Genomic DNA, 26,399 nt, shown 5'->3' with positions numbered 1-26,399 from the left:
GCCTTGCTCAATTTGATGCGACACCTGGCCCGGCGCCGTTCAGCCGGCAAATGTTTTACACGGTGTCCACTTTTTATTTGCCTTACAAATTAAAATCCAACACATGTTGTTTAATTAAAAAGAACGCCGGGCTGCTGCTGCTGGCGCGGGTGTATATTTATGCATATCGCACGGCGTGGTCGCAACAAGGTCCTGGCAGCGGCAGGACACTTGCAACACAATACTTCTCGACTAACGAGCGTGAAAAATCATGCGCCAGCAGATTGCAACACATTTTGTATGTGCGGCAAGTATGGCCAGGCATCTGTAAAAATGAAATGTGAAAATAAAAATGAAAAGCGGTGGGGTGTGGGCGAGTGAGTGTCTGAGTGTGGGTGGCAACAGTTCAATTAAAAGTTTTGCAAATTACGAAAGTTATCCCACGGATGAATAATAAACAGGACGGACTCGCTGATGGAAGTGCTCAAAGTATTAAAAGTAAATACGGCAGAAAAACAGAAGACTATATGGAACATGGCTACCATTTAGCAGATCAGGAATATATCCTGACTTGCTAGTGACACATTCCGATTGTTGTATTACCAGAAAAAGAAAGGAAAAACCTTATTTTCGATTGGTTTCATCGCAATCATCGCCTGGCAATCCGTCATCGATATCCCATGCCCCATCAAGTGCAGCGAAATAAAAGTTCGGGGCCAAACGTTGCTGCCATCGAAATCGCATTATGGCCAGCTAATTTTTCTCTTTTTCGGGGCTTACCATAATTCAGGAAAGCGGGGGAGCAACTTTTCCACCCAATTCATTGGCCATATCAAAATAAACCCAGGCCGCAGACAAACTTTCCACATATGACGACAAGTTTTCTTTGCTGCCACTTAGCGTCTCTGCTTTCTGCTTCCCTCCCCACTTTTCAGCACTTTCTTTGGGCCACTTAACTGCAGCGAGGAAAAGCCAGGAAAATGCCAGAGCGAAGATACTGCTTCTGGGTTCGGAAAGGCGGGGATAAAAATGCTACAGCTGCAGCTGGCAAAAAGGAAAATTTCTAATGAAGTTTGCAACTCGGATGCGGAGCGGGCACACAAAAGTAAATTGATTGCAATTGGAATCAGTAGCAGAAACTCGTAACGTCAATCAAATTGGATTCACGCAGAGCTGAGGAAATACCCGGGCAGATTCTGGCCAGGACATCAAAGGCATCCCCAGGAAGGAGCAGGAGCAGGAAAATGCCAGGGATAGAGAGGCCAGTACATGCATCATCAGTGTGAAACTTTGTTAATGAAATAGGTGTGAGAGAGCAATGCAATAAAAGTTAAGTGAAGTTGAATGCTGATGTCAGAGCTGCGGAAATGCGGCTGAGCAGGGTGAGAGGGGATCCCCCTTCCGCCAGAGTGATTCCAGACTGGAGGCAACTGCATCTGCTGATTAAAAACGTCAATAAAAATCGCCTGCGAGTGCTAAATTGCAGCTGAATGCGAATGCTCGTCGAATGCCAAATGAGTGCAACTAATGAAATGCGATGCGATTTCGGGGGCGAAGCTGAAATAAGAGTTTTCCTCGCTGCCACATGTGCGCGTGTGTGAGCTACGTGTGGTGAGCCAGTGCTTAAAATAAACCAGCAAAGGAAATATCTGAAGGCTGCCAGAAGAAATCCTTTAAGAGGGCTTTGAGGAACTTGAAAAGCATTCAATTGCACGTTAGATTACGGATCTGTATGACTTATATGTATAAAAACAATGCAGATCTTAGACATTACCCCAAAGTTCCAAATGCTTTCAGAGTTAAGTTCTACCATAAAGAAGGAAAGATCCCCTCTCTCTTAGCCGAATCACCCTTCAAATAAGTGAAATGAAGAGCTAGATAATTGACCTCCATTTGACTTATTTGGCTGCACTGTAGATATCAATCAGCTGACCATAAGCTTGTGCTGAAATTTTCATGCTTCAACTTTCTTGCTTTCTTCGTGTCTCCATTGTTTCTGGCTCTGATAATGTCATTGTTGCGAAAGTTTTCAGCACTATCGGGGTGGAAAAGGGGGGAGAAGCGGACGAGGGAGTGCCAAACCCCGAAGGTTGCTGGAGGATGACGTTCGCATTAAAACGAACGTCAGCTGGGGCCAGCTTATCACGCTTCGAGCATTAGAAAGTGTAGCACGCTTTTAAGCGCAACTAAAACTGTCTGCCAGGGTGGTGGAAAGGGGGTTGTCAGGGGAGGAGGGGGGCGCGTTGCAGGCAAGGAGGTCAGCTCCAGGTTGATGCTCATTTGTGGGGAAGCTGCAGCAGTCTCTGCAACATTTGTCAACATGCCAAGCGTGTCTCGCTCGAGTTCCCCCCTTCTAACGCTCTCTTTTGTTTGTGTGTTTCTCTGTGTGTGTGTGTGTGTGTTGGTACGGTTGACCTGGCGCTGTTTTAACTGTGGTTAACATATTTTTCAAGCGCTTTTTGTGGCCAGCAGCAGCGGCAACAACTTCATTCTTGCTTTTGTGTGGTTTTTATGGCTGCGGTTGTCCAGCTGCCATGGCTGCCATAGCTGCCACTCCCCCAGCCTCGCCCCCCAGTCCGCCCCCTTTGTTGCTGCCACAAAACTAAAACCAGAAGCTGCGTGTTAATTTTACATTTTTACGCTTTCATGGCCGTCACTTGCGTGCGGCATTGGAATGCATTCATCTGGCTTCCTTCTCCCTCTCAGGGGGAGAAGCCCTCCCCCTCCCCTCCCTGACAGTTTAGCTCATTGTTTCGTTAAATTTTAAGCAGTTGATTCCCAGCTTTTTTCAGCTCGGTTGCCCGTTAACCTTTATGGCCGCAACAGTTTAAGCCGATGGCCGTTTTACGACTGACTTTTGCACGCGGCCTGACGGGCTAAGCGCGGATTACGCATACGCCACGTATGCCGACCAACGCAAGTCCAACCAATATGTATACTCGAAAAGGAAAAAAGTAAGAGTTTGAATAAATGATTCGATATGCATTTCATGATGTCAGACTAACAAATGTTTTTATACTAAAACTTAGATGTGATTAAGGATTTATTGAGAGCAGGAAAGCTGAAAGAATCTCCCCGTTAATCAAGCAAATAATTATACAAAAATCATTTGGAACTTTAAAAGCATATTTTTTAAAGAGATCAATGCAAAAGCACTCCCCTTTGCTGATAAAAAAACTGAAATCAATGCAAATTATTTAAAACATTAAAATGCCATCAAGCCAACTCTGGCTCTTCTTGTTTTTTGTAAGCTCAGCATAGAAAATGGCATTTAAATTTGTTTGAAATTTAAGAAACAAATATAAAAACACACAGAAACCAGAGACAAAAAAGTTTGCATTCAAAATGCAACTCATAAAAAAGCGAATGAAAGCGATAGAAAAAATATTTAAGCCCTGCTTACTTTCCATTCATGTTGGCGGCAAACAGAAGGCCTCTCTTTTCACTGAAAAATAATTTAGTGCCTTTGTTTAAGACTTCAATCAATCAGTTTAAGCCAAACAGATTTAATCGATATTTGGCTTCCCTGTGATAATTTCGTTCTTAAATCAAACATTCCATGAATGGGGACGGGGACTCGAATGGCTTTTGCTGCGTTTTTTCTGTATTTGCTCAGCGTGCGGTCCTCGCCATGGTCCAAAGGGGGTGGGGCGGCAGCTCTTGCAATTGGCACTTGGCAGCACTCGTTGCTGCCTTTGCTGCTCGACTGACTTTTTGGCCGTTAAAACCGCTCGAGTGCCATAAGCTGCTATTAATTTGAATTATACGTCCATAATTTCCCCGCTGCCAATTCGAACGGCGACTGTCAATTCGATTTATATGTTATGTGTGTGCTCATTCGGCCGCATCCTGGATCCCGAATCCTTGCTGAGCGCATTATCGGCGGACAGATGGTTGGGAATGGCCCTGTGCCTCGAAAGGATCGGCCTAAATGTTCTCTGCCCCGGCTCCTGCAATCCTCATCCAATTTAGTTCGCGGGCCATGCAAAATACTTTGATCGCCTTAGCCGGCACGAACGGGGCGAAATCAAATGATTTCCGTGCTGGCCGACAACGGGAGCAGCAAAAACGAGGCCAAGACACGGCAGCGGAAGTGTTTTCCCCGATTTCGCAGAAGAAGGAAAGCCAAGCAGGAAAATACTGTGCAATTTACCTTTCAACCATTAAACGTCCGTGGCGAGAGCACAAAGCGAAATCAAAGTGGCATGAAAGCGCACAGAGCGGGGATAGAGGTGGCCTGAAAGGGCGGGCCAGGAACATGAAAACGATAGCTTAACCCCTTTGCAACATGCGGCTAATACTATTAGCAAAAGGGCGAAACGGGCCAGGCAGAGGCAGAGGCGACACAAAGGACCAAATTGCAAAAAAATATTATTGTATGTGGGACTTGGTTTCGGATTTGACCATCAAAGGTGCCAAGGGACAGTACGAAAATGTCATTGAGCAGCTGGAAAAAGTGCACTGCGAGAAATCAGTGGATATAAAATGGATACGTAGTTTTGGTTCCTCTTTAAACTTGGCATCCTTGCCTTTCTACTACTTAGCTCATCCTTTAATTTAGAAATATTTAAAGGATTTATAGGAGCATCGCTGATCAATGTTAGGTAACTTTTTCTTAAAGTGAACTTTGGAAAATGTGTCCCCGTCCAATGTCCTTTGCGACAGCCGAATGCGAGCTGTCAAAGGCAGCACTTGCAGCTGTGATAAGGGGAGACTCCGCTTGGATTCCTAGAGCAGGATTAATTTGCCTATCCCGATGAAGTTCCGCCTCCCCGGCACTTGCCTCAAATTTCCGACTCCATTCACCTTTAACCTTTCAGCAGCCATCGATGCTTTGGTTATTAGCGCAAATTGATTTCTCCTGTCGGCAGCTGTGCTTATTTATTTTGCATTAGCACTTTTAATTAAACTCTCCCTCCTCGGGCGCCACTTGAAAGTACCGCCGAGCACTTGGCACTTGGCAACTGGCACCTAGCACCTGCCACCTGCCACCTGCTAGCTGCTACCTGCCACCGGGCACCTGCAGCTCCTGTTGCAATCATTGTAATTAAATCAATGAATGATTCATGTGAGTGCTGCATTAATGCAAAATCCGTGTACTTAGTGCGAATGGGAAAATAGAGTAGGGCCGCGGGGCAGGACTCTGGCAGGAAGCTGCAAGCCAGAAGGACACGCAGCCAGCTAAATCAGCTGCGACCGGAAGCCTCGTGCTAATTTCAGTGCCAATTAATTTGATGGCAAACACTTCGAGCTGGAGCTGGAGCTGGAGTCGGCAGCTGCAGTGTCCGTGTCCTGCGGAATGCACTCCGCGACCAGCCAACCAGCCAGCCAGTCAGCCAGCGAGTCCTTTTTGCGAGTTTCATTTTGTAAAAAGCTTTGCCAGGACGATGGCAACGTGTTGATAATCGCGGCGCCTTCGGGCTTCGGGATGAAAATGGAAATAAATTTGCCGTGTTTATTGCATTTGCATTGGGTAATTGCCTATACAATTTAACACGAAATTAAGAGCGGCGGCTCTGGGATTTTATTAAACTCTTAAATGGCCATTTAAATTGAAAGTGTCACCAGGGCTGCGGGATAAAGGATAAGTTGATATCAGTCTGGGATGCAGTTGATGCAGTTTCACATTCAGATGGTAATTGCCCCATTACGAAAAGTTGGTTTATAATTTGGCCTAACCTAATTGAATCTTGAACCCGAGTTGGCCTGGTAGCTTGTCCATCCACGTGGCAAGTCAGTTTCTGTTAGTAATTAAGCAGCTAACTAAGGCTGCGGGCTGAAAGTGACACTAAAGTTAATTGGTAACTAAAAACACGTTTGATATTACTTATCCAATTATGATTTTCAGCATTTTTTACGATTGCCATAGATTGCCTTTCTTTGGTTGGCCAGCAGCCGCAGCTGAAAATGGTTTAACTTAGTTAGGGCTTCATCGGACTCCTTACCAAGGCTAGGACATAAGTCGTCTCGAATTTATTTCGAGAACATGTCCTGCCATTCCCCCATTCTGAATTTGGAAAATAAACAACAAGAAAAATAGATTTTCCTCCATTCACTTAGCAGATGCATCTCCATAAATTGCAGCCCCCTGGACTTTTCCTCCGCTCATATCTCGGTGAGACATTAGTTGCAAAACTTTCCACTCCATGCAATTTTCTGTGCGACATTTCTCTAATCCTCACCTTGCATTTCAAAACAATTCTCGTGCGTGGCGCCGCCTTCCCTCCCCATATCCCCCTGCCTTCGCATAGAGATGTACATAGCTCTCCCCTGCTCCACTGCCTCACTCCTCCGTCTTTTCCCCGAGCGCTGTCAGAGTTGCTCCCAGGTTGTCAGTCAAGTGGCATCGTCGTCGTCGTCGTCGTCTGCTCGTTAGCACACACCTCATGGGCCTGGGCCACCGCAAGGATTCCACACCGCCCATTACCCCCGCCCATTACCCCCGCCTGATTCTCAACCCATCGGTCTGCAGCTGTCTGTCATTTCTATAACTACTTTTGCTACTTCTAGTTAACCGCGTCTTCATCTCACACACTCCCACATAGAAACGCAAAAGATGATGGCACTGCAGGAAAAATGTGATATAAGGAAGGAGGAATAATGATAGCAATGATTACAACGATCATAGGAAGATTAAGAAGAAGGCTATGTTCCAGATTTAAGAACTCTCTTCTGGGACTTGGCTGACTCTCTTCCTTCGCCAATCGCAGTTTGCTTTCTCAGAAAACTTCAAACTTTTAGTCTAGGCATAATGAGTGTTAAGTTACTAAACTTTACTTTCTCTCAGTGCACATCTTGCACTCTCTTTGGCTCTTTCCACCCCCCTCCCCCTCCTACAAGCTACACTCTTGCACAATTACATACAATTTTGAGTGCGTTCGTGCCTGGCTCCTTTTGCCAGCTGTCTAACTGTTGTTGTATTCATAACTACTTTATGCCACGCCCCTCCCTCTACTACACCGCCCCACACACACACACACACACATTGAAAGAGCAGAAGAAGAAGATACAGAGGGAAGGAGGGAGGAGATGCTGGGCTGCCTTTATTAAAGTTTTATCGCATTATAAATTTTGCCCGCCGCCCATTCTCGCCCCGCTCCTTGCCTGGGAAAACATTTTTCGTGAGCCAAAACGCAGTTACCGAAAAGGATGGGAAAGGGGGCGGGGCAGAGACAATGATGTCGTTTCATGTACACCTGTTTCGAGTCGTTTTTATTGTTGTTCCTGCTGCATATTTGAATACACTTTTGCGTTTGGTCGCTTAACTTTAAATCCCTTCGTTGAAAGTTTGCCAGTCGGACAGGCTAATGACAGTTTTGTCAATAAGTTTTCAGCCAGGTTATGCAGCCCTCCTCTCTATACTCTCATACCCACCCACCCACACACACACACTCACACGAACTCACTTAAAATGCAGCCTAATGCAGCAAAAGTTTTTATTGTTTTACCAAAAAAAAGGAGGAAAGGAAAGGAAAGGAAAGGGGGGAAAACATCAGACTCGCAGCACAGACAGAGGGAAAATGAAAAATAATGAAAAAGTCTTCCACATATGAATATAATATTTGTCTGAAAGGGCTTTTGGCTTTGTGAAGTTTGCAATTCATAAAATATGGAGAGGAGAGCAGGGCGAGTGCCGTTTGTATGGGCTTGGCATTCATTAAATTTAGTTTTCAGATCTCCCGGCGCCCCAAACTTTTTGCACTTGCCTCGTATTTAAGTAGCAAATTTTTGTGCTTTTTCAAATATTTGTGCAACGCTTGAGCTCAGTCAGTCAATCGGGCAGTTTGTCAGTTGGTCCGTTTGTCAGTTTGTCCGTTTGTCAGTCTGCCAGTCACTCATTCGGCCATTCAGGTGCTCTCGGCCCTCTGATAAGGACGAGAGCGAACTTGTTAGCTGGCAGCTATCTTGCTGACCAGCTCCCAGCTCTCAGCCCCTCTACAACAATTTCAATTTCAAGAGCACTCGCCAAACAATTTCACAAAAATTTCTCTGCCTGCCAGAGATACGCAGAAAATGGCAGGAAATGCTTGGCATACACACAGAGAAATGCCGATCGTTATCGATATGAAAGTGAGGAGTTGACTGGCATGTCTTCCATGTACTCCCTTGTGGGGATAGAAAAAGTCATTTCAAAGATTTAGAGATATATTTCCAAAGTAAACCCATTCATTTTTCTAGCTGTGCACCATATTTTTGGTCTATTTTTATGGAAACTGAATTTATGCCCCACTCACTGGCCCCCTTTTTACGGGGGCTTTTTCGTGTAGCGAGTACAAAAAGCGCAACATTTATGCAATTAAAGCCAAATTAGCAATGAATGCAAGTCGAGTGCTTTGGCTCTACAAAAGTTGCCATCAAACTTTTGGCCTTTTGTAAAGTTTTTGCCTTTCAGCTTACAGCTTACAGCTGGCTCCCCTTCCCACTCTCCCCTTCTCCCATCCCACAGCTCCCCTCCTCCTTTGCACTGGCTGCTGTTTTGTGCATAGTTTTGCAGCTTCAGCTTCCAATTAATTTAATGCCAGGCCGTCTAATGAGCGTTTAAGCTTCGGCTTCAGCGCCCCATTAAGCGCAGCAAAAGTTCTGGTTATGAGTGAAAATCGTGTCACCCAGATTCAGGATTCCTGATTCAGGAGGCAGGACGACGAACGACAAACGACGAAGGACAATGGCTGGGCTCACCTGGCCAACAATGCAGTCCGGCTAATAAGCTGGCAAGAGCCTTGACTACCACTTGGCCCCCTGGCAACATAATCAGCTGCTGCGATTAAGGCACTTGTCCCATTGTTTATTATTACAATATTAGCCCAGCTTTTGTTGCCGCATAAGCGTCTTAGCAACTTGACTTGGCTCATTGTTTGCCCGGACATCAAAGGGGCTCTTTGTGGCGCACTGGTCTGGAGGGGCTTAGATCTCGATCCGCATCTAGATCCCCGGATCGTTCATCAATAATCGCATGCCTGAGGGCTCAAAGTGAGGCCACAAAAATGTTGCGCTCGCCCGGCCCCACCTCCTTTCGCTTTGCGAAACTAATTTATGCCAGACTAATGACACTTTACAAACGGGCCAAAAGGGTGGCCAAAGGGGGCGGCAAATTGGCAAGGCAAAAGTTTTCGGTTCACTTTTGGAGCCCGGCTGTCAGGCCGCGGAATGTGGAACTCGAGCGGGAAATGATAAATACGCTTAGACCTAATTAACTGGCGACTTTAATTAATTTTTAATGAAAAAGTTAATGAGCCGGGAACATATTAAAGCAACTAACTCGACCTGGGAAAATCAGCAAGCTGGGCAGGCTCCTTTACTCTGTTACTCTTTGGCTTAAATTTGTTTTTAAATCGGAACTAAAAGACCTGAAGAACTCAATGCAAACTTAAAACAAACTGTTTCTGTTTTTTAAGTCCAATTAACTGCGACTTCATCGCCTTATTGCTTGATCTCGATGTACATCCAATTACGAACCAACATGAAACTACCGAATATGCAATATGAAATATTTTGACAAAGGATGTTTCAGCTCGAAGACTTTCCATCTTTCCGCTCGGGTAAGCTAAACAATCTCCGCTTTATTACACATACATCGCGCAGCGTCTGACATTCAATCAGGGTGAGTCCTGATCCCAGCTTTCCCAGCCCCGCTCTCCCTACTTTCCCCACCATCCCTACCCGCGACAGGGGCTTTAATTGGATTTTCGTTACTGCGGCCGCAGAACAAAAAGAAGAAATGGCTCTAAAAAAAGGAAAGGAAAGGAAAGGAAGGCGGGGAAAATGAAGGGAAAAGTCGAATGAAAGAACCCGCGCAAGGAGAATTGCAATTTTCGACAGGCGTCTGTCGCTTTGGTTTCGATTCGCATTTCCCACTTTTCCCATTTTCCCATTTTGCCACCTCCCCCACTTTTTATTTTTTCGCTGCGCCACATCCCCGCCAGAACTGAGCTTTCGCCGCTGTTATTCCTCGGTAACAAAGTTTACATTTCACACATTCATCACTTCTGGCAGCTGCAACTAATAGTGTGCAGTGCTGGCTCAAATGGGCGGCCCCATTTAAGAAGCCTGCAAACTGAAAGGGGGCGGCGGACGGCGGGGGACCGGCGATGCATGGCAAAGCCTGCCCGCTTTTATTGCACTTTTTGCCGTCGGACCTTGCCAACTTGGGGACCCGGGCACTTGCCAAAAACGGATTAGTGTCTTACCAATCAATGTTCGCACTTAAAGCCTGATCCCCTTTCCGGGGAACTTTTAAAATAAAATGGATCTGGTTGAGGAGAAAGAGCCTGCTGATTTATGGGCCAGGCTCTTAAGTGGTTTCCCCCCAGGCAATACCATTTATTGTTCTGTATCAACTAGTTTGAGTTAGAAACTAAGGCTATTTCACATTGCTATAATCATAATTTGCAATTCATTTAACAGACTTTCTGATATTATGACTCAAACTTAAGCAAATCAACTTTAAAGCTGAGCAAGCGAGCGCAGAGCTCATAATTCATAAGACTCAAAGTCGACTTTTGTTTGCTATATTTGCCGAGCCATAAATGCCGACCCTCGACACCTTGGCACCCGCTCCATTTTCCCACCGGAAAAGACACACTCCATGATGAAGCTGTTGGCCCGGCACAAAGGGTGGCCCACTCGGCCCCATCGTCGATTCCGTCCCCGATACGTGCCTTCAATCTCCTTCAATCGCCAGTCATTGATCATCGGAGCCAAGGCGACGGATACTGATTTATGGAGCTGGCATTAAGCTTGAATTTCTCACCGCCGCCTTGGGAGCAGGCTCATAACTCATCTTAATTTTAATTTGCCAGTGATGGAGTGGCTGCCACTGCAGTCAACTCGTCCGGCCTCTTGAACCCTGCCCCTCGAGCACCCTCCCATCCCTGCCCCCCTCTAAGCTGCAGCTTCATTATCTTAATCTACTCCTTTTTCGAGGAGCCACAAAAGTTTGCCCAGCCCAAACAGAGCTTGGAAATTTGCGCCCAATTGCACTTTGGGTCCAGTTTAATCTGCGAAATTGCCAGCAATTTCCGCAAATTGCTTACATTACGTAAATGAAGAGGCGAAATGCAGCCGTATCCATTGTCCTGCAAGGCTCCTCCTCCTGTTCTGTCCTGTCGTCCTGTCGCCTTGTTCCGCTTTCTATCGCGCCGTGTCATCAAGGCGCTAGAATATTACGTATACGCAGCGCTGGCCCATGCTAAACTATTGCAGAGGGACATCAGTGGGCGGGGCCGGCACACTTCGCTGGCAAATTGCAGTACAATTAATTTATGACACTCCACAATGATAATGCCGCCGCCGCAGTCACGTTCTGTCTGGCTGGCAATGTGCGAAATTTTCATTAAAATAAAATATTAAATCAATGCCAAATTACTGTTTCACTGTTTAGTTTCTGCGGGACCAGAGTGCCGGAGCAGAGAGAGAGAGAGAGTCCTGGGAATTGGGAGCAAGGAGCAGGGAGCAGGGACACATAATTCATTTGGCACAGAAAGGGGCCGGCGACAAAGTCGCTTAATTACCAAACGCCGGCGCTGTCGACGTCGCATTAACCCATTAATTAAGGTGGCGTCAAAGGCAGCACAGAGCCAAAAGGCGATAAATGCGAAAGGCGAATGGCGAAAGCCAAAGGAGGCGGCAGCCACACACTGAAGCCTCCGAACAGGAGAAAGGCAAAAGGCGAAAGGCGAAAGGAGAATGGAGCAAGCCGAATGGCGATGCTTTCTCTGCTTCTCCTCTGCCAGCCGCATATTTATGGCCATTTTCATTCTGAGACTGCAGCTGGAGGCGCAGCATATGGGGCACACCAAGCCACTCGATATGATCTCTAAATCAACCAACAACGCTTGAATGGTATTAAGGCCTTAAAAAGTCTTTGGCTACTTTAATTTAAGACTAGGAATTGGAATTATATAATACTTCTTAGAAGAACAATAAAGTTTTTGGTCCACCCTTGTCCTAAACCTAACTCCCTGATTTAGCGGAGTTTAAATAGTAACCAGAATCCCGCTGCATAGCGCAATCACAGCCCACTTAGTGAACCACAGCTGTGCGCCGCTTCACTTCCCGGCCGCTGCATTATTAACTGCTTTGTTAGTTGGCTGCCATTAAGGCCAAAAATTGGATGTCAGCGGACAAAGTTTTGTGACCACTTAATGGTCACCGCCCCCGCAAATTCCCGCCGATGACCAGTCACCGTTCAATGCCAAATAATTCGAAATTAGTTTTAGCCTTGCGCTTTCAAAATTAAACCAACTAAAAAATCAATGCAGCGGAGGACAGTGGCAATCGCATTTTTCAGTTCAGTTGAGTTTGGTTTTGGTTTTGGGTTTGGGCCTCGCCATTTGGCCATTTGGCTGGCCATTCGGTTGCTTTCTCATGGCGTTTGGCGTGTGTCAGGCCAAACTGGCAGTTCAATAATGAATAATAACGGGCCGAGTTAAAAACTTCTGCCCCTCGTCGATTTCAGTTTTCAGTTTTCAGTTTTCGCTGCCCGCTGTGCTGTCACAACAACAAACAACAGCGAACAGCGAACAGCGAACGGCGAACGGCGAATGGCAAAAAACTTTGGCAATATATTTGCAACGCATTACGTGGCATGTCAAGCATTTTATCGCGCGTATTTTTCAATTTTGCCGAGAAGTGGAGACGTTGTGGGGTGCAGCCATAGGGGGTCTGCCAATGACAACGGCAGGATGCCGGATGCAGGGGTGCAGGATGCAAGGGTGCTGCGAAGGAAGCAGGATGCTGGCAATATGCTAGCTGCAAAAATTAAAAAGGGGCAAAAAGCAAGGCAGCATAAACACTGGATAGTTGACGCCGCTTTCTGTGGCACCTCTCAACCTCTCAGCCTCCCTCAACACACGTCTACCCATTCCACTTTTCCTCAACCATATTTCTCAGCTGCACGCAGAGAAAAGTCACTTTCGTATGGTCAACATCAGTTCTAAGTGCAATTGCCTCTAAATCTGAGTGAGGTACACTTTCTCCCTGTGCATCCGTTTTTTCTAATGCCCACTGAGGTGCCTGGCCATATATTTCTTGGTCGCCCACAAAGATAAGAGGACAACGACTAAACCGACTTGCAGCCCCTGGAAGTCAAGTGCTCCTCCAAGGGCCGGCAACTGCAACCTTGCCGAAAAAAAGGGCAAAATATGGAAAAAATTCGTAACAGGAAGAGCGGGGTCGAGAGGCAGGGAGAGCTTCTGGGGCCAGAAAACACCCATTGAAACACATTTCCGATGGACGCCTCATATCCGGTGGTGTGTGAGCGTTGAGCACAAACAGGAAACACATTATAGCAGCTGGTAGACAGACTTATGTGTGGCACTGTTTGAGAAATTGTTACACACGCTGGATGCTGTCGGTGACACAGTTGTTGCTGTTCTCGTTGTTGTCGTGACACAGGATTCAGGATTCAACATTCAACATTCAACATTCGGGATTGTTGCTTGTTTTGCTTGCTCTCTCGCCTGTTGTTATTGCACCATTTTTTTACAAGAATTTTTTACATTTTCGGGTAAATAAGTAAACAGCGAGCAATGTGAGTTATGCCAAAAGAACCACACCATCGCCAGCAGACGGACAGATAAACGGGGCGGCGAGGGTGTGCATGTGTGTGTTGCATAATGGCCGCCAGGACTCATCTATCAAAATGCGCGACTGGCGAAGTGCAAAAAGTGTTGCATACTTTGCAGCGCAACGAGCTTGAGCCTGAAAAAGTGCCTGTGCACTGTCCCTTCGAACCAAGAGCCAACCCACAACGGAAAAACCGAAAAAAAAAGCCAAAGAGCCAGAGTGCCATATAGAAACCTTTTGACAATTCGAGATGATGGCAGACAAAAACAGCGCCAACCACAAAAAGTGTTGACTGCCCACTGAGGAATTGGTAATTCGCAAGGATAACAAGACCAGCAGGGTTCGGACAGCAGTTAGACACATCGAACGGGGTCAGTCAGCACGGCTAAATTACTTTAAGGCCATTAGATGGCCAGCATTGAGGGACTCCCCTTAGCTTAGGATGATTTCATAATTGCCTTGCATCATGCAAAACCAGAAGAACTAGACTTGAAGGATTCTTTAGTTTATCTTAATATCCCCTCAGGCCAACGACAGTCACATAAATAAAAATATTAGCTTTATTGAACCATCTCGACTATCAATTGTGAAGCGAAAATGTTTACTTTTTATGGGTAACTTCTCAGCAAACACAACATACCCCAGCACTGCCAGCGAAGTGGGCACAGAAATTGAGCTTGAAGAATGCTAAATTTAGCACAGGCAAGCAAAGAAAATGGCCCCCGGTAAATTGCTCATTTATTTGCAGCTGTCAATATCAATAACAAATGGTTGTTCTGCCTCGAACAAACACACATGTGAGTGGGGGAGGGGAAATGGAAAAACCGACACACTCACACGGGTTGCCTTACTAATTTCGGGACCGGAAAATGGGCCACTATCAGCATTTGCCTTTTCCGAGACACTCGCTGGTAACTTTAGCCTTTGGCCGCACTTGACAGGAGCAGTAATAAAATAAATGAGCCGCCATTCTTTTAAATTGAGTTTAATAAACGTCACACTTCATCGACGAGGCTCTTGCCATCCCATATCCCATATCCCATTCGGAGCACAAAAACACAATCTGCAACCCAAAAACACGCTTGACTGACCTACGAGAAGGGAGGCTGCCGATGCCGATGCCGATGCCGATGCCCAAATGAACTATGAAAACGCCGGGACAACATGCATATTTTTTTTTCCATATTTTTTTTTCTATTTTTTGGCACAAAGACCGCACACCCATACACATACTTATTTATTATTCCCCAAGCGTTTGACCAACAACTAACCCCGAACAAAAAGTAGAGGAAGAACGGAGCAGAAGCAACTTTTGGGCAAAGTAGAGGACGAGCCGCATTCAAATGCCGTCTAATTTAGTTGCCTGCTGCATTGTGCGGTCCCTGCTCCTGCCCACAGCTACCACTATATATGGCCATATCCGTATCTATATCTGGCCGAAAGTAGCCCAGCTTTATGACCTCAGCGTTGTGCAACAGCATCGCGCGAATCGCTTACATGAGATTGTAATTACGATAAGCGACCCGGCCAGGAGCTTCGAGATGTTTTTGCCCATAAACAGCCAAATGAGCCAAATAAATGTTATTTATAAAATTCAGGCAAACGTTCAAGGAGCAGGCAGTTCGACCGTCTGATACCCATTAGTTTGCACTCTTAAAATGAAGTCATTCCTTGTAGAAAGTCCAGAACACCCTCATACTGCCAAGTCACAGGGTATTCGAGTCAGAGAAGTGCTGAGCCCGCCAATCGCTCGACTTTTGTGTGGAAGCCAATTGCGATTTATGTTTATATACATATTTATTTTATATAAAATTCATGCGATATCAAATCATGCTCGCATATAGGTAACTAAATATGCCACACACACACACACACTCTCACACACAGACAGACACAGACAGAAGTACATAGACGAATGGCGACCATTCAGGCATTCGACTTTTGGTTTTGGCTTACAGCTTTTGTGGCACGGCGTTATGTAAACATTCAGGACATCGGATCGCTTGCCAGCAATGAGCAGGCATGCCATGCATAGATATATATATAAATTCATATATCTATATAAAAAGAAAGCGGCAGGGGTGTGGCAGGTGGTGGGCGGAGGAGAGGGCAGCCGCGTCTAAGCGATTGAGATATATCTATTAAGCGCCCAGTCCCAGGGACTCAGTATAGAAGTCTTGTTTATGGCCAAAAGCAATCCTACCAGGTTCTCTAAGGGGTCGGAGAGAAGGGGGAACGACGCACCTTGTTCAAAACACATAAATTAGGAGACATTTTAAGCGGGTTCGAGAGGCAAACAGGGAATTTTTATTTATGGTCAAGAAGGAGAAGGGTAAGTAGATGTATCTGTATCATAAGCATAAGCCACATAACATTCGATTTCTTATATAGAAAGTACAGTAAGATCCTGAAGATGCTTACAGAACGCATAAAGGCATGTTAATAGTTAGTTAGTTACCATTTTTGGCACTGTTCCTTCTATCTACTCAGTTTCTATCACCCAAAAAATAGCCCTATTTGCTTTCACTTGACCTCGCCGGGCAGGACACTTGGTCATTTTGATTGGTGGCTAATTAAAATGGCAAATCAAAGGCCGGGCCAAGTAAATGTTGACACAGCACAGGCACAATGGAGTCCTGTTTCGGGGCCCCACAAAGCGTCATTAATAGAGCGTGAATTTTAGCGCAAACACACACAGTCAGTCTCTCCCACACATACACAACAGGGGGGGTTGGGCGTTGTGTGTGCGCATTTATAGCCCGCAATGTTTTGCCAATCAAAACCCCAAAGTCATTTCATTATTGGCTTTGCGTAATCGACGTCAAAGCGTCCCCAACCGAAAGTCAACAGCGGAGAAAAGGAGACCCAATCCGCGAGGAGTGCCAGTCCGCGGAGCGTGGGTAGCCGAGGGGCACCACCAGTGCCTGCAGCCTGTGGATGGTGGAACGGTGGAACGTGCATGCAGTCAAGCGAATTGAAGGCAAATATTTTTACTTTGACACGGCGACCCGAAAGGGATTCGGGAGGGATACTGCTCCAGCCAGCTACTGCTTCTGTGCCTTCTCCTCGAATCCCCGATCCCGGCAACTCGACTTTATTGTCAAAAAGTGTAAATGACACAGTTCGTTAAACGCGACATCGAGACGCTAGATACAAAGATATATAGATGGCCTGCGACAGATGGCGGACGGGGGATTTTCCGGGACAGATCCGTGGATTATGCACGCTGGGGCGTGGCCCAGAATCCCAGAAGGCCGAAAAAGGATTGCAGGCAAACATTAATGGAGGCCATATAGGCCCATACGTCACAGCCTCCAGCAGATTTTTGTCAAGAATGTATGACAAATATTTTATGCGCCCATCATAAAGGAACCGCAAAAGGGGCTCCGAAAGCGGATAACTGCAGCCAAGTGGAAGGCAGGAGATGGCGAGTATCTTTCAGATAGCCGGATACAAATCGCAGGACCCAAAGCAGCACAAACAACAAAGCACAGCAGAGGGCTGGGCAAAGGCAGGAGCATAAAAGCCAACAACGAAGGCACTAAATAACACAAAAAAGGACTAATGCACAGGGAGAAATTACTCTAAAGATGAAGGTATACAAATATTTCTAAAATGCTGCTATTTTCTAGATGATTATAAGGCATTGTTAAGCCTTAAAAATGAATTAAAAGATTATTATCGAAACTTATTCAAATAAAATTCTGAATTAAGAAAGTTTAGCTAAATGAAACTTTGTTAAATTTATTATTTCTCGGCGTGCAGAATAAACCTTTGAAGTTGCTGGGGAACCCCGAAAAGGAGTGTGCGGAAAATAAGAAAAATAAGGATGGCAAGTAATGGCGGAGAGCGGAAGATAACAACAGAAACGGAGGGCGAACGAAGGTGCAAATAATGCCAGGCCCCGAAAAGTGTGCTACACATGTTGACATTGCCCGTGCGAGTTGGTTTATGTGTGTTGACGTGAGAATTTGCACGTCCTTTGTTATGCACGCGTGTAAATGTTTCGCCGAATTCAGATTCTGTTTCTGATTCCATTTTCCGAACCGAACGAAGGAATTGTAAAACTAAACAAACTTCGCCAGCGAGCAAATGTTTTATTTGTCCGCCGCACACAAGCAAACAGCCACACAGACGCAGGCACACACACACACACACACGCGCGAAGATGTCAGGGAGATACCCACAAATGCACTGCGATTTGTGCTCCAAATTCGTTTCGATGCTAAAGGGTTTCCCCGCCTTTCCCCTGCCCAGTGTGCACACAAACTTTGCGGCCTCCTTTAGTTGTTATAATATAACGAAAAACGAGAAGCGAAAAAGGGATATATACATATATACAAACAGGACGAGGCGAGTGTGTGTTTGAGGTCGAGTTGATTGCTTAAGTAAACGCACTCGGGGCAGGCAAAAACGCTTCTTGGCCAAGTTGATTCGCCGAACTTTGCTGGCTGGGAAATTGCTCGCTGGCTTTCCTTCTTTTTTCTCCGCTTGGGTCAATTTCGGGGGCCCAGTGATTTTTGCTTATTTTTATTAATAGACTTTTGGAAAATGCCAAACAATATTTTCGGCCGTCGGAAGTGTGCACTTCAAATTATGCTACATGCTGGAAAAAAACCCCTTTTGCAGGACCCTCGGCTGGCGGCTGTTTGGAAAGGATACGTTCTACGTTCGCTGGCAAGGATGCCTAATCCGCAAATGGATGTTTTGGCAGGGCCAGCGGAATGGGGAGTTCACAACTTTTTATTCCCGCTGATTGCTGATTGAAAACCGAAGGGCGGCCGACGTTCGGGTTCATTTTTGGTCCGGAGTGATGGTCCTGGGAAGTGAGTAATTAATTCTTGTGTTTGGCTTTCGGTGGGCGGTTAAAATGAGGTCTATATATCTTTCTATAAAATAACTCGTAATCGGGCTGCTTTACACTTTGAATAACTCATTAGAAAGCCCAAGGAAGAGTCATAGGTACTAGCTTTTCGATTAGCTTTTCCTTTCTTTGTGATTATTTGTTATTTATACAGATTTCCCTCTGGGTAGATACTCATTCGATTAATCAACTTAAATATAAGAATTATACTAAATAAATCAAAATTATATGTTAAGGAACTAAGTTTATTCATCTAAAACATTATTACCTCCCTTTGAAGCCACAACTCAGCTGCACTGCAACTGCAAAGCGGAAAATGCCAGCTCGGTTTTCCTCTCCGTTTTCCCCCAATCTTAATATAAACAGACAGTCGGTTGACTCACCTTTTTCCCAGGCAGCGGAGACTCCTTCTCGGTTTCGCTCGCTCAATTCGGCAGCCAATTGGGCACACACATCAATCAAGTACTTCAACAAGTTTTTCTCTATTTTGTTTGGTCTCTGGCTTGGTTTAGTTTGGATTAGTTCAGTTCAGTTCGGCTTAGTTCAGTTTAGTTTTGGTTTGGTTTAGAACGAGCTGCAGTTGGCATAGTTATGGTTAAGGAATTTATTGATATTATTGCGGCTCACACACGCGAGCAGTCGAGTGACATTCGGCACACTGCCAGCCAATTAATGGGTTAACTTTCGAGCTGGAATTGACATAATGCAGGAATGCAGGAATTCAGGAATTCGCAAGTGAATAGGCCAGAGGAATGTTCAAGGCAGGACGAAGGATAATGGATATGTGGCAAGTTTCGCTACGGGACTTTCGGGCATGTCTGAGTGAGCATTTAAGGCCGAGACGACAGAAGAATGTCAGAAGGTTATGGTGTTAATGTCGCTTTTATTTAAAACGGATATCGGACAAAGAACAAAGGCGGGCCGAGCAATAAAAAATAAATTAAATGGAAAATGCACAGAGTCCTGCGGAAGGTGCGGAGAGCGAGAGCGAGAGCGGAGGCGCGAATGTGTCACGGATTTCATTGCTCATTGAATACGCATTCATTCCACAAAGGAAAAAGGAGCACAGGACCTGCCAGCCATTCAGGCAGCCGCCTCAATCGAGTCACTCAGTCTGCGTACGTAAGCAGCGAAGGACATTCACACAGATACCAGCACACACACACAGGACTCAGAGAGCCACACACACACAGCAACGAAGCAACACCAACACAGAGGAGAGTAAGCCACAGAGCCCGCAGAGAAAATCAAAACTACGCGCACACACTGGCCAAATTTCTGTTCTGACAAATTTCCATGTGTATGTGCGCGTTCTGTTGTAATTTGCCATTTTGGCAATTGCAATCCTTCGCATTTTATTGAATTTTACAAACACAAAGCAGCCACACACACATACACACACGCACACGTTCAAAGCACACCACACACTCAAACAATAACAACACTTTTCGTCATAATATTTTCTTATTATCCTGCCTGCCGTTGGCTTGCTTTATTTTCCAGTTTTATTTTAGTTTTTTGCGGCCAAACGTGTGCGTTTTGTTTTCGTATTTTATTTTAGTTCGAGTTTGTGGTATTTTCCTCCCCAAAAGGAAAGCGGAATTTTCATACGCGTTCGAGTGGAGTGTGCTTGAATCGCAGGAGTCGCTGCTGCTTGCGGAACCGCCCTAAAACAGTCGGGAGAAAAACTGAAAATGAAAATTGCTGAAAAATTCACCCAAGGCAAGCAGCAGTGGCAGCGGGAAAACGGAAAAGCTTTTCCGCGCTCCCCAAAAGTACCAGTATTTCGCAGAGAGCATGAGGAAAGCTCAATCAATAAGTCGAGCTGCTCTCTTTGGCAGGACATCCCTCAGAACCACCCAGCCACCCACCCAGTCACCACCCCCTGGGGCCATAGCACATGCTGGCTCTTAAGCGAAAGGTTTTCCGTGTGCTTTTCCCTTTTTCCAAACGACTTAACAACTGGCCGCTGCACTACAGAAATCACTCTCTCTATTTACCGAAAAAGTCACGTAAACGCGAACCGTTGACCGAAACCGTTAACCGTTAACCGTTCTCGGACGGAGACTCTGTGTGAGACTTTTCCTCCACTTTGCACTGGGGCTCTCGGGTTCTCGGCTCTTGATTTTCCGGACTTGCGATCCACACGTCTGACTGCCAGAATGGCCACAACATGAATGTCAGGTGTGCGATTCCGGCTGAGTTTCTCGGTCTCAGGACTTGGAGTCTGGACTCGGAGAAAAAGTCCCGATAACCGTTATTTAGACGGACAGTGGGAGCTGCCAACTTACCGCAGAGTCGCTTTTCGATAGCTGCCAGGAGCTGCGATAGCCCAGAGTTGCACGAAATGGACTTTTGCTATCGGCGTAAGCTCAGGAAGCTTTCAAGGCCTCTTTACGCACTTTCAAATGTTTTGAATTTATTTATTATTAGGTACTAAAAACCGACTCTTTCGTGGTTTTGTGTTCTAGAAATGTTAAAAATCAGTTTAGGGAAGAGAAAACTGATATTGGAATGATATCCGAATGAAAATCGTTACCAACCCGGATGATGTGATCCGCGATTGTGACCTTCTCCCTCCATTTCCTCTGCAGGATCTTGAAATGTAGCAACTGCATAATAACAATTTGCATACTGAATAACCACTTGGGCAGCCAGTTGCTAGAGGGCTGCCAGTGATGTTGGTAATCAAATGGATTACTCGAGTGGCCAAGCCCTTGAAATCTGGCAATCGGGCTCATCAATCTGTCAACTCCTTGGAGGAATGCTATTAGAACACATGGCCACTTGGCAAGGACAAAGGACCTGCATAAGGTGGTCTCAAACGAAGTTCCGAACAGCCTCTCAAGGTGCAAATTAGCAGAGCAGCAGGATAAGAGGGCCCAGAGGTTCCGTGGAAGGTATTAAGATCCGGTGAGCAGCTGCCTTCGACCCGCAGAAACTGAAACTTGTTGGACCTCCAGCCACCTTATGCGGGCACCACTGTGCAGGAATGCCCCGTGCCAAGGTGCAAACTGCAACTTGGCCCCGTATCGGTTTTCGAGATCATTTTATTAGCAGAAGAATATTGCTTGTTTGGTTTATGTTTTGGGCACAGATGTTGCTGACTTACGGGCTGCTGCATCTCTCCCCTAAAAAGCATTAAAAAACAACGAGAGGGTAGTTTTTGCGGGCATGATTTTACAGAATTATGGGTGCGAGGGGAAGGACATCTCCTTAAATGCTATACGGCTCTTTTGACGCTTTAAATTGATTCACACCGCGCACGCAACTGCCACCCCCGCACCCGTTGATCCGAGTGCTGCTGCACCCTCGCATCCCGGCATATCCTTGAGTATCCTGGCATATCCTGTTCGGCTCTTTTCCGTGCTGTCATGCATTTGTATTTGATTAAACATTTTTTACGCGTTTCCGTTCCGAGGGCATCATTAGTTTGGCCCGTTTAGGGTTTCACTCTGGTCCAGAGACTGGGCTCTGACACACCCTAGGGTTCCACCCCATCATCAAGTTTCCTCGCCCTTTTCCCAGTTCCCAACTGCATCTGTCCGATTCCGGAGTCCACTTCCGCTTTTCCGCCTTGCTAGTAAATGTGTTTTGGTATTTGTTTTAGTCGGTCCCAGATCGATGGACCATGTCAAGGGCCCTAATGGCCTTTCATTGCCGAGCTGCAGCGTTATTTGGGCATGATTATGAGGAATCACCCAAGAAGCACTCATCACTATTGTTTGCCACACATGCAACCCCCACTCGGGTGATATACGAGCAACTCGCCACAATTATAAACCATTCATTGGGGGTTTGTTTTCCCTGACAACCCAAAGAACAAGAGGTTTCCAGCTTTTCAGTTTTTCGTTTTTATTCAAGGACTTTTATAGTTTACAATTTTTATGGGCTTTCCAGGGTTATGTTTTGTATAAAAATATTCGATTGTTAGAAAAATATGTTTATGGCTAAAGTTTTCTTTTTGTAGCTGTAAAAATAGCCGTGTAAATTACGTATAAAAATATTTGGTACAAAGATCTGTCTTCCTTTAGCTTATTGTTAATGCACGATCGAGCACAACGATTCTCTTGTTATAACCCTAAGCTTAGTATATAGTATCACAAAGTGTCAACCGATATGGTTACGTATGATATAGCTTATATAGCTTATGGTGAATTAATTCCTAGATTGAGCGAAAGTTTCCCTTTTCGTTGTACTCTGCGGTTACAACCAATTTACAAATACAAATACAGATGCTAAGGAACAATAGCGCTGTGATAATGCCCCGATTTGGGTCTTGATTACGTTATTGCTTTAAGTACACAACCGCCGGTTCTGGAGCCTGGGGCCATTATAGCTAGGTTGTACTGTTAAATACTTTGACTGGTAGTGAGACGCTGGTCCAATGTCCGTTTCTATGCCTAACTAAACTAACTAACTCGTAAACTAAACTGAGAACTGATCGATTCCCCATCTTAGGTGGCTAACATGACTAGAGCTCACACTCGACTTTGGTTCACCAACACTGGGTTTGGATTTTCGTTTAAACTAGGGTTTGGTTTTGCTTTTTGGTTTGGTTCGAACTTAAGAACTATTACTGCACAATTTTGCCTGAATTTGGTTTCGGTATATAACCTGAATGTGACTAAAGCTGTATCCGAAATTGAAGAATGATATATGTTTGTACAAACTTAGTAAGACCGAAATGAAGCTGACTTATATAAGGTGTTTACCTAGAGTGACTAGAAGGAATGCAAGAACTTGTGACTAGAATGACACGCAGAATGTGGAGAAAGGGTTGGGATTATCAGGAGGATGACTTGGGGAAAAGATGAAGATTGATGTAGGAATTCAGGTATATGATGGGAAAGGGCAGAGATGATCTGAAAGATGAGGATGAGAATGAGTCATGAAGAATTAATTATGAAAGTAGGAAGTTTGGGAAGCTTGCAGATGATTTGAGAACAGGAAAGATGAGAGACGAATGAGTGGTGTTAGACAGGGAAAATGGTTAGTAAGAAGAAAAGTGTTAGTAGAAAGGTATTCGGGATGATGCTTGACTGAATGATTTGGTTAGTAAAAAGTATTTCTTTGGCTTTCATGTTAAGTTCATTGCACTCCCAACAAATAACCTAAGCTAAAACTAAAGACTAGTAAATTAGTTTCGAGATCGCATTGAAGCTGACTAGTGCCAAGATGCTTTGGTTTCACTGACTAGAACTAAGGAGCCTTTGGAATGGGGGCCGAAGTATGGATACAAATTAGAGTCTGACTAGAATTGAACTCATCTTGCGAACGAAAGTAAATCGAATTAAGAGCTAAACTAAGAGCTAACTTAGGGTTCGAAAGGGAAACTGAAATTTCCGGTGAATAAAACTAGTTCTTTGGTCTGCTTCAGCTGCATGAGTTGGGGCTTTCAACTAGTAACTAAACTTAACATTAAAACTTAATCTCACTCGATTTCAATGGGCCATGGTGGTGTGTTGGATGACGGAGGCGCAGTTCCTCAAGTTAGTCAGAGCCGCCGCAGCAATACTTTCCTCCTCCGTAAGACCATGTTCCACGATTTGCAGGCGGCCATAGCCCGCTGAGGAAGCGGAGGAGCTGGAGTCCGAGAGGTAGTCGTTGTCGTAGTCGCAGTTACTCCTGGCATTGGCCCCCACCACGTAAACACCCTCATCGGAGTGGGAACTGCTGGCCGAGGAGGAAGTCGAAGCACTCGAGGATCCAGCCTGATTGAAGTGGAAACTTCCGGTTATGGTTGTGGTAGCAGAAGCCTTCAATTCCACAGCTTTTCCCGACGGCTTTTCCTTTTTCTGATGCGTCAGTTGATGTTTCCGCAGGTAGGCAGCCCTCTTGAACTTCTTCCCACACTCCAGGCAATCGAATAGCAGCTCCTCCACTGATCTCTTCTCCACTTGTGGCTGCGGCTGCTGTTGCTGCTGTTGGTTGATGGTATTGCGGTTCTCCTTCTTGGCCGCCTCCTTTCTGGGCTTGTGCCACCTGCGATGGGAGGCCAAGTTGGCAGGGCAGTTGAACTGCTTGCCGCACTCGGGGCACCGGTATTCCAGCAGGACGATGCAGGCGCACCTGTGCCGGGCCAAGCCAAAGGCATCCTCGAACTTGATCTTGCACAAACGGCACACATAATCCCCAATCACATTCTTGATGGCAGCTAGTTCCGCCTTGGTTTCCTCTGTGATCTCGACTATATTGTACTTGGGGTCTATGTCACCATTGCTGTACTGCATCGAGCCATCGGTGATGTCCTCCAACGGTCGGATAATCGTTCCCGACACAGGCGAACTGGTCTCTTCATCGAACTTCAGCTTCCGGGTGGCCTTATTGCGAGATGGCTTCCCCGAGGAAGTGGAGGCCTTGCTGGTTTTGGGCGCCGATTCCGTCACTTTAATGGGTTTCGCTGGTGTGGCTTCGATTGTATCCAAGTGCTCCTCCTCCTTTTTGGACATTTTAGCCCGCTGTCCATCCTCGTCGCAGCTTTCCCGACTCAATTTGCGCTTCCCTGCCGGACTCTGCGGCGGCGTTGGGGGTTTCACCTGCTGCTCCTCCGCTTTCGGAGCCGCTGCAACTGGAACAGCCACCTCGGCAACGCCTCCCACATTTTCGCTGTAGACCTCCGTGAATGTGGCCGCCATGGGCACATCGCTGGTGGGCAGTGGGGAGGGCAGCTTCAGCGTTAGGTCCAGCGGTGTTTCACACCTGGTTTTCAGGTTCAGGTAACGGCTGCGGTACTTGGGAGGCAGCGAGGCCACCGTGGTCAGCAAGCCCAGGCCATGGGGCATCCCCTTGTGCTGCAGCTGGATGCCAATGCTGTGCGGGTGGCTGAGCTTTTCGGTTTCCGAGTGGGTTGGTGGCGGCGTCGGTGTCTGTGTCTGTATCTGGGCCATGGCATCGATGGGGTTTTTAAACTAAAAACTTGAACTTGGGCAACAGAAAACTTTGAACGTGGAACGTAGAACGGGGAACGTAGAACGTAGAACGGAGAACGTAGAACGGGAACTAAGCAAACTTAACAACAAACTGATAACGCTGATCCTTGCGGACTGGACTCTAAGTAGTAGACCTCCAGTCGGCTCGACGTTTGTGCTGCGAATGACGTTCAGTGGTCTCGGCGGCGGCTATTTATGTGTGCCACGGGCCAAAGGAAAGCGAAACCGAAACTCGAAATCATTGTTTGTGCCGGCGTCCTGGAAATTCATTTCAACCCCCTTTTCAGTCGAAGTCGTTGTCCTTTTTCGACGCCGGCAGAGCCGCAAAAGCCGGAATCTTTTGTTAGCAATCACACACACATTAGTCACCCTTTTTTCCAACACACATACACACACACACACACCCTTACACATACGCAGTGAAAGTCCTACGCACACACACACTCTGACATTTTGCAGGGAGGACAATGCACTCGGAGAAATCAATGTGCGACAGCTGTTGTTTTGGGCCCAGAAAATGCCACGCACCAAATTGGCAGCACCTTCCTTCGCAGATATTTGCTTTTATATTCCGCAGAAATCGGAGCTGAGCATTGTGTTCAGTTTTGGCCAAACAGCTGACAGCCATGAAGTCGTTAATTGAGCATGTAACCATAAGGTCAGCCCAAAGAAGGATTCCTGAATGGGTCTGAGGGTATCCTACCGCTTAAAGGTGAATTGTTGTTTCTTTGTTGCCATTTGCTGCAAAACAGCTGTTGGCGATGCCAAGATGGTTATTAGAAGTAAACAATGTGACAAGTAAGAACTTTATGGTTACACTTATACTGCCCTTATAGAAGGTAAGGCATAGGGTAAGCATCTGTAAGGAGAACGATTTACGACCTCAAATAGTTTAAATTCCCTTTAAACTTTCTTGCTGTGTACTTTGCGGCACTGCATTTATCAGCCTCAGACGACTAAGCTCGTCAAGTCTGCTTTTGGTGGGGTAGGTAGCAGACTATCAGACTAGCAGACAGAACTTGGTTCGAACTTCGAACTTCACCACCGCGAAGCACGGC

The 26,399-nt window shown here is 46.0% G+C and overlaps 2 protein-coding genes across 2 annotated transcripts in view; both read right to left on the bottom strand.

Annotated features, from left to right (window-relative positions):
* LOC108104676 (glucose transporter type 1) overlaps nucleotides 1-20,060 on the bottom strand; it is a 72,251-nt gene extending 52,191 nt beyond the window's left edge. Inside the window, exons 1-2 of the mRNA XM_017210867.2 lie at nucleotides 20,021-20,060; nucleotides 18,793-19,098 (exon numbers count right to left, since the gene is read on the bottom strand). The gene's annotated coding sequence lies outside the window, so the exon portion shown is untranslated. The remainder of the gene's footprint in view (nucleotides 1-18,792; nucleotides 19,099-20,020) is intronic.
* A 2,244-nt stretch (nucleotides 20,061-22,304) lies between these two features.
* Nucleotides 22,305-25,517, bottom strand: LOC108104744 (insulinoma-associated protein 1). The gene has a single exon (XM_017210985.1). It carries the CDS (start codon nucleotides 25,297-25,299, stop codon nucleotides 23,854-23,856), a length of 1,446 nt encoding a protein of 481 aa, XP_017066474.1. The 5' UTR covers nucleotides 25,300-25,517; the 3' UTR covers nucleotides 22,305-23,853.
* Nucleotides 25,518-26,399: the final 882 nt, after the last annotated feature.

This window comes from Drosophila eugracilis, unplaced genomic scaffold (genome assembly GCF_018153835.1).
Source record: "Drosophila eugracilis isolate 14026-0451.02 unplaced genomic scaffold, ASM1815383v1 contig_2088, whole genome shotgun sequence".
NCBI classification, from domain to species: Eukaryota; Metazoa; Arthropoda; class Insecta; order Diptera; family Drosophilidae; genus Drosophila; species Drosophila eugracilis.
The sequence above is the reverse complement of the archived record's forward strand: the minus strand, read 5'-3'. Positions and strand labels throughout refer to the sequence as shown.

What these genes read in the sequence shown, in the direction of transcription:
- LOC108104744 (XM_017210985.1), bottom strand. Translation starts at nt 25,299, where the DNA reads ATGGCCCAGATACAGACACAGACACCGACGCCGCCACCAACCCACTCG.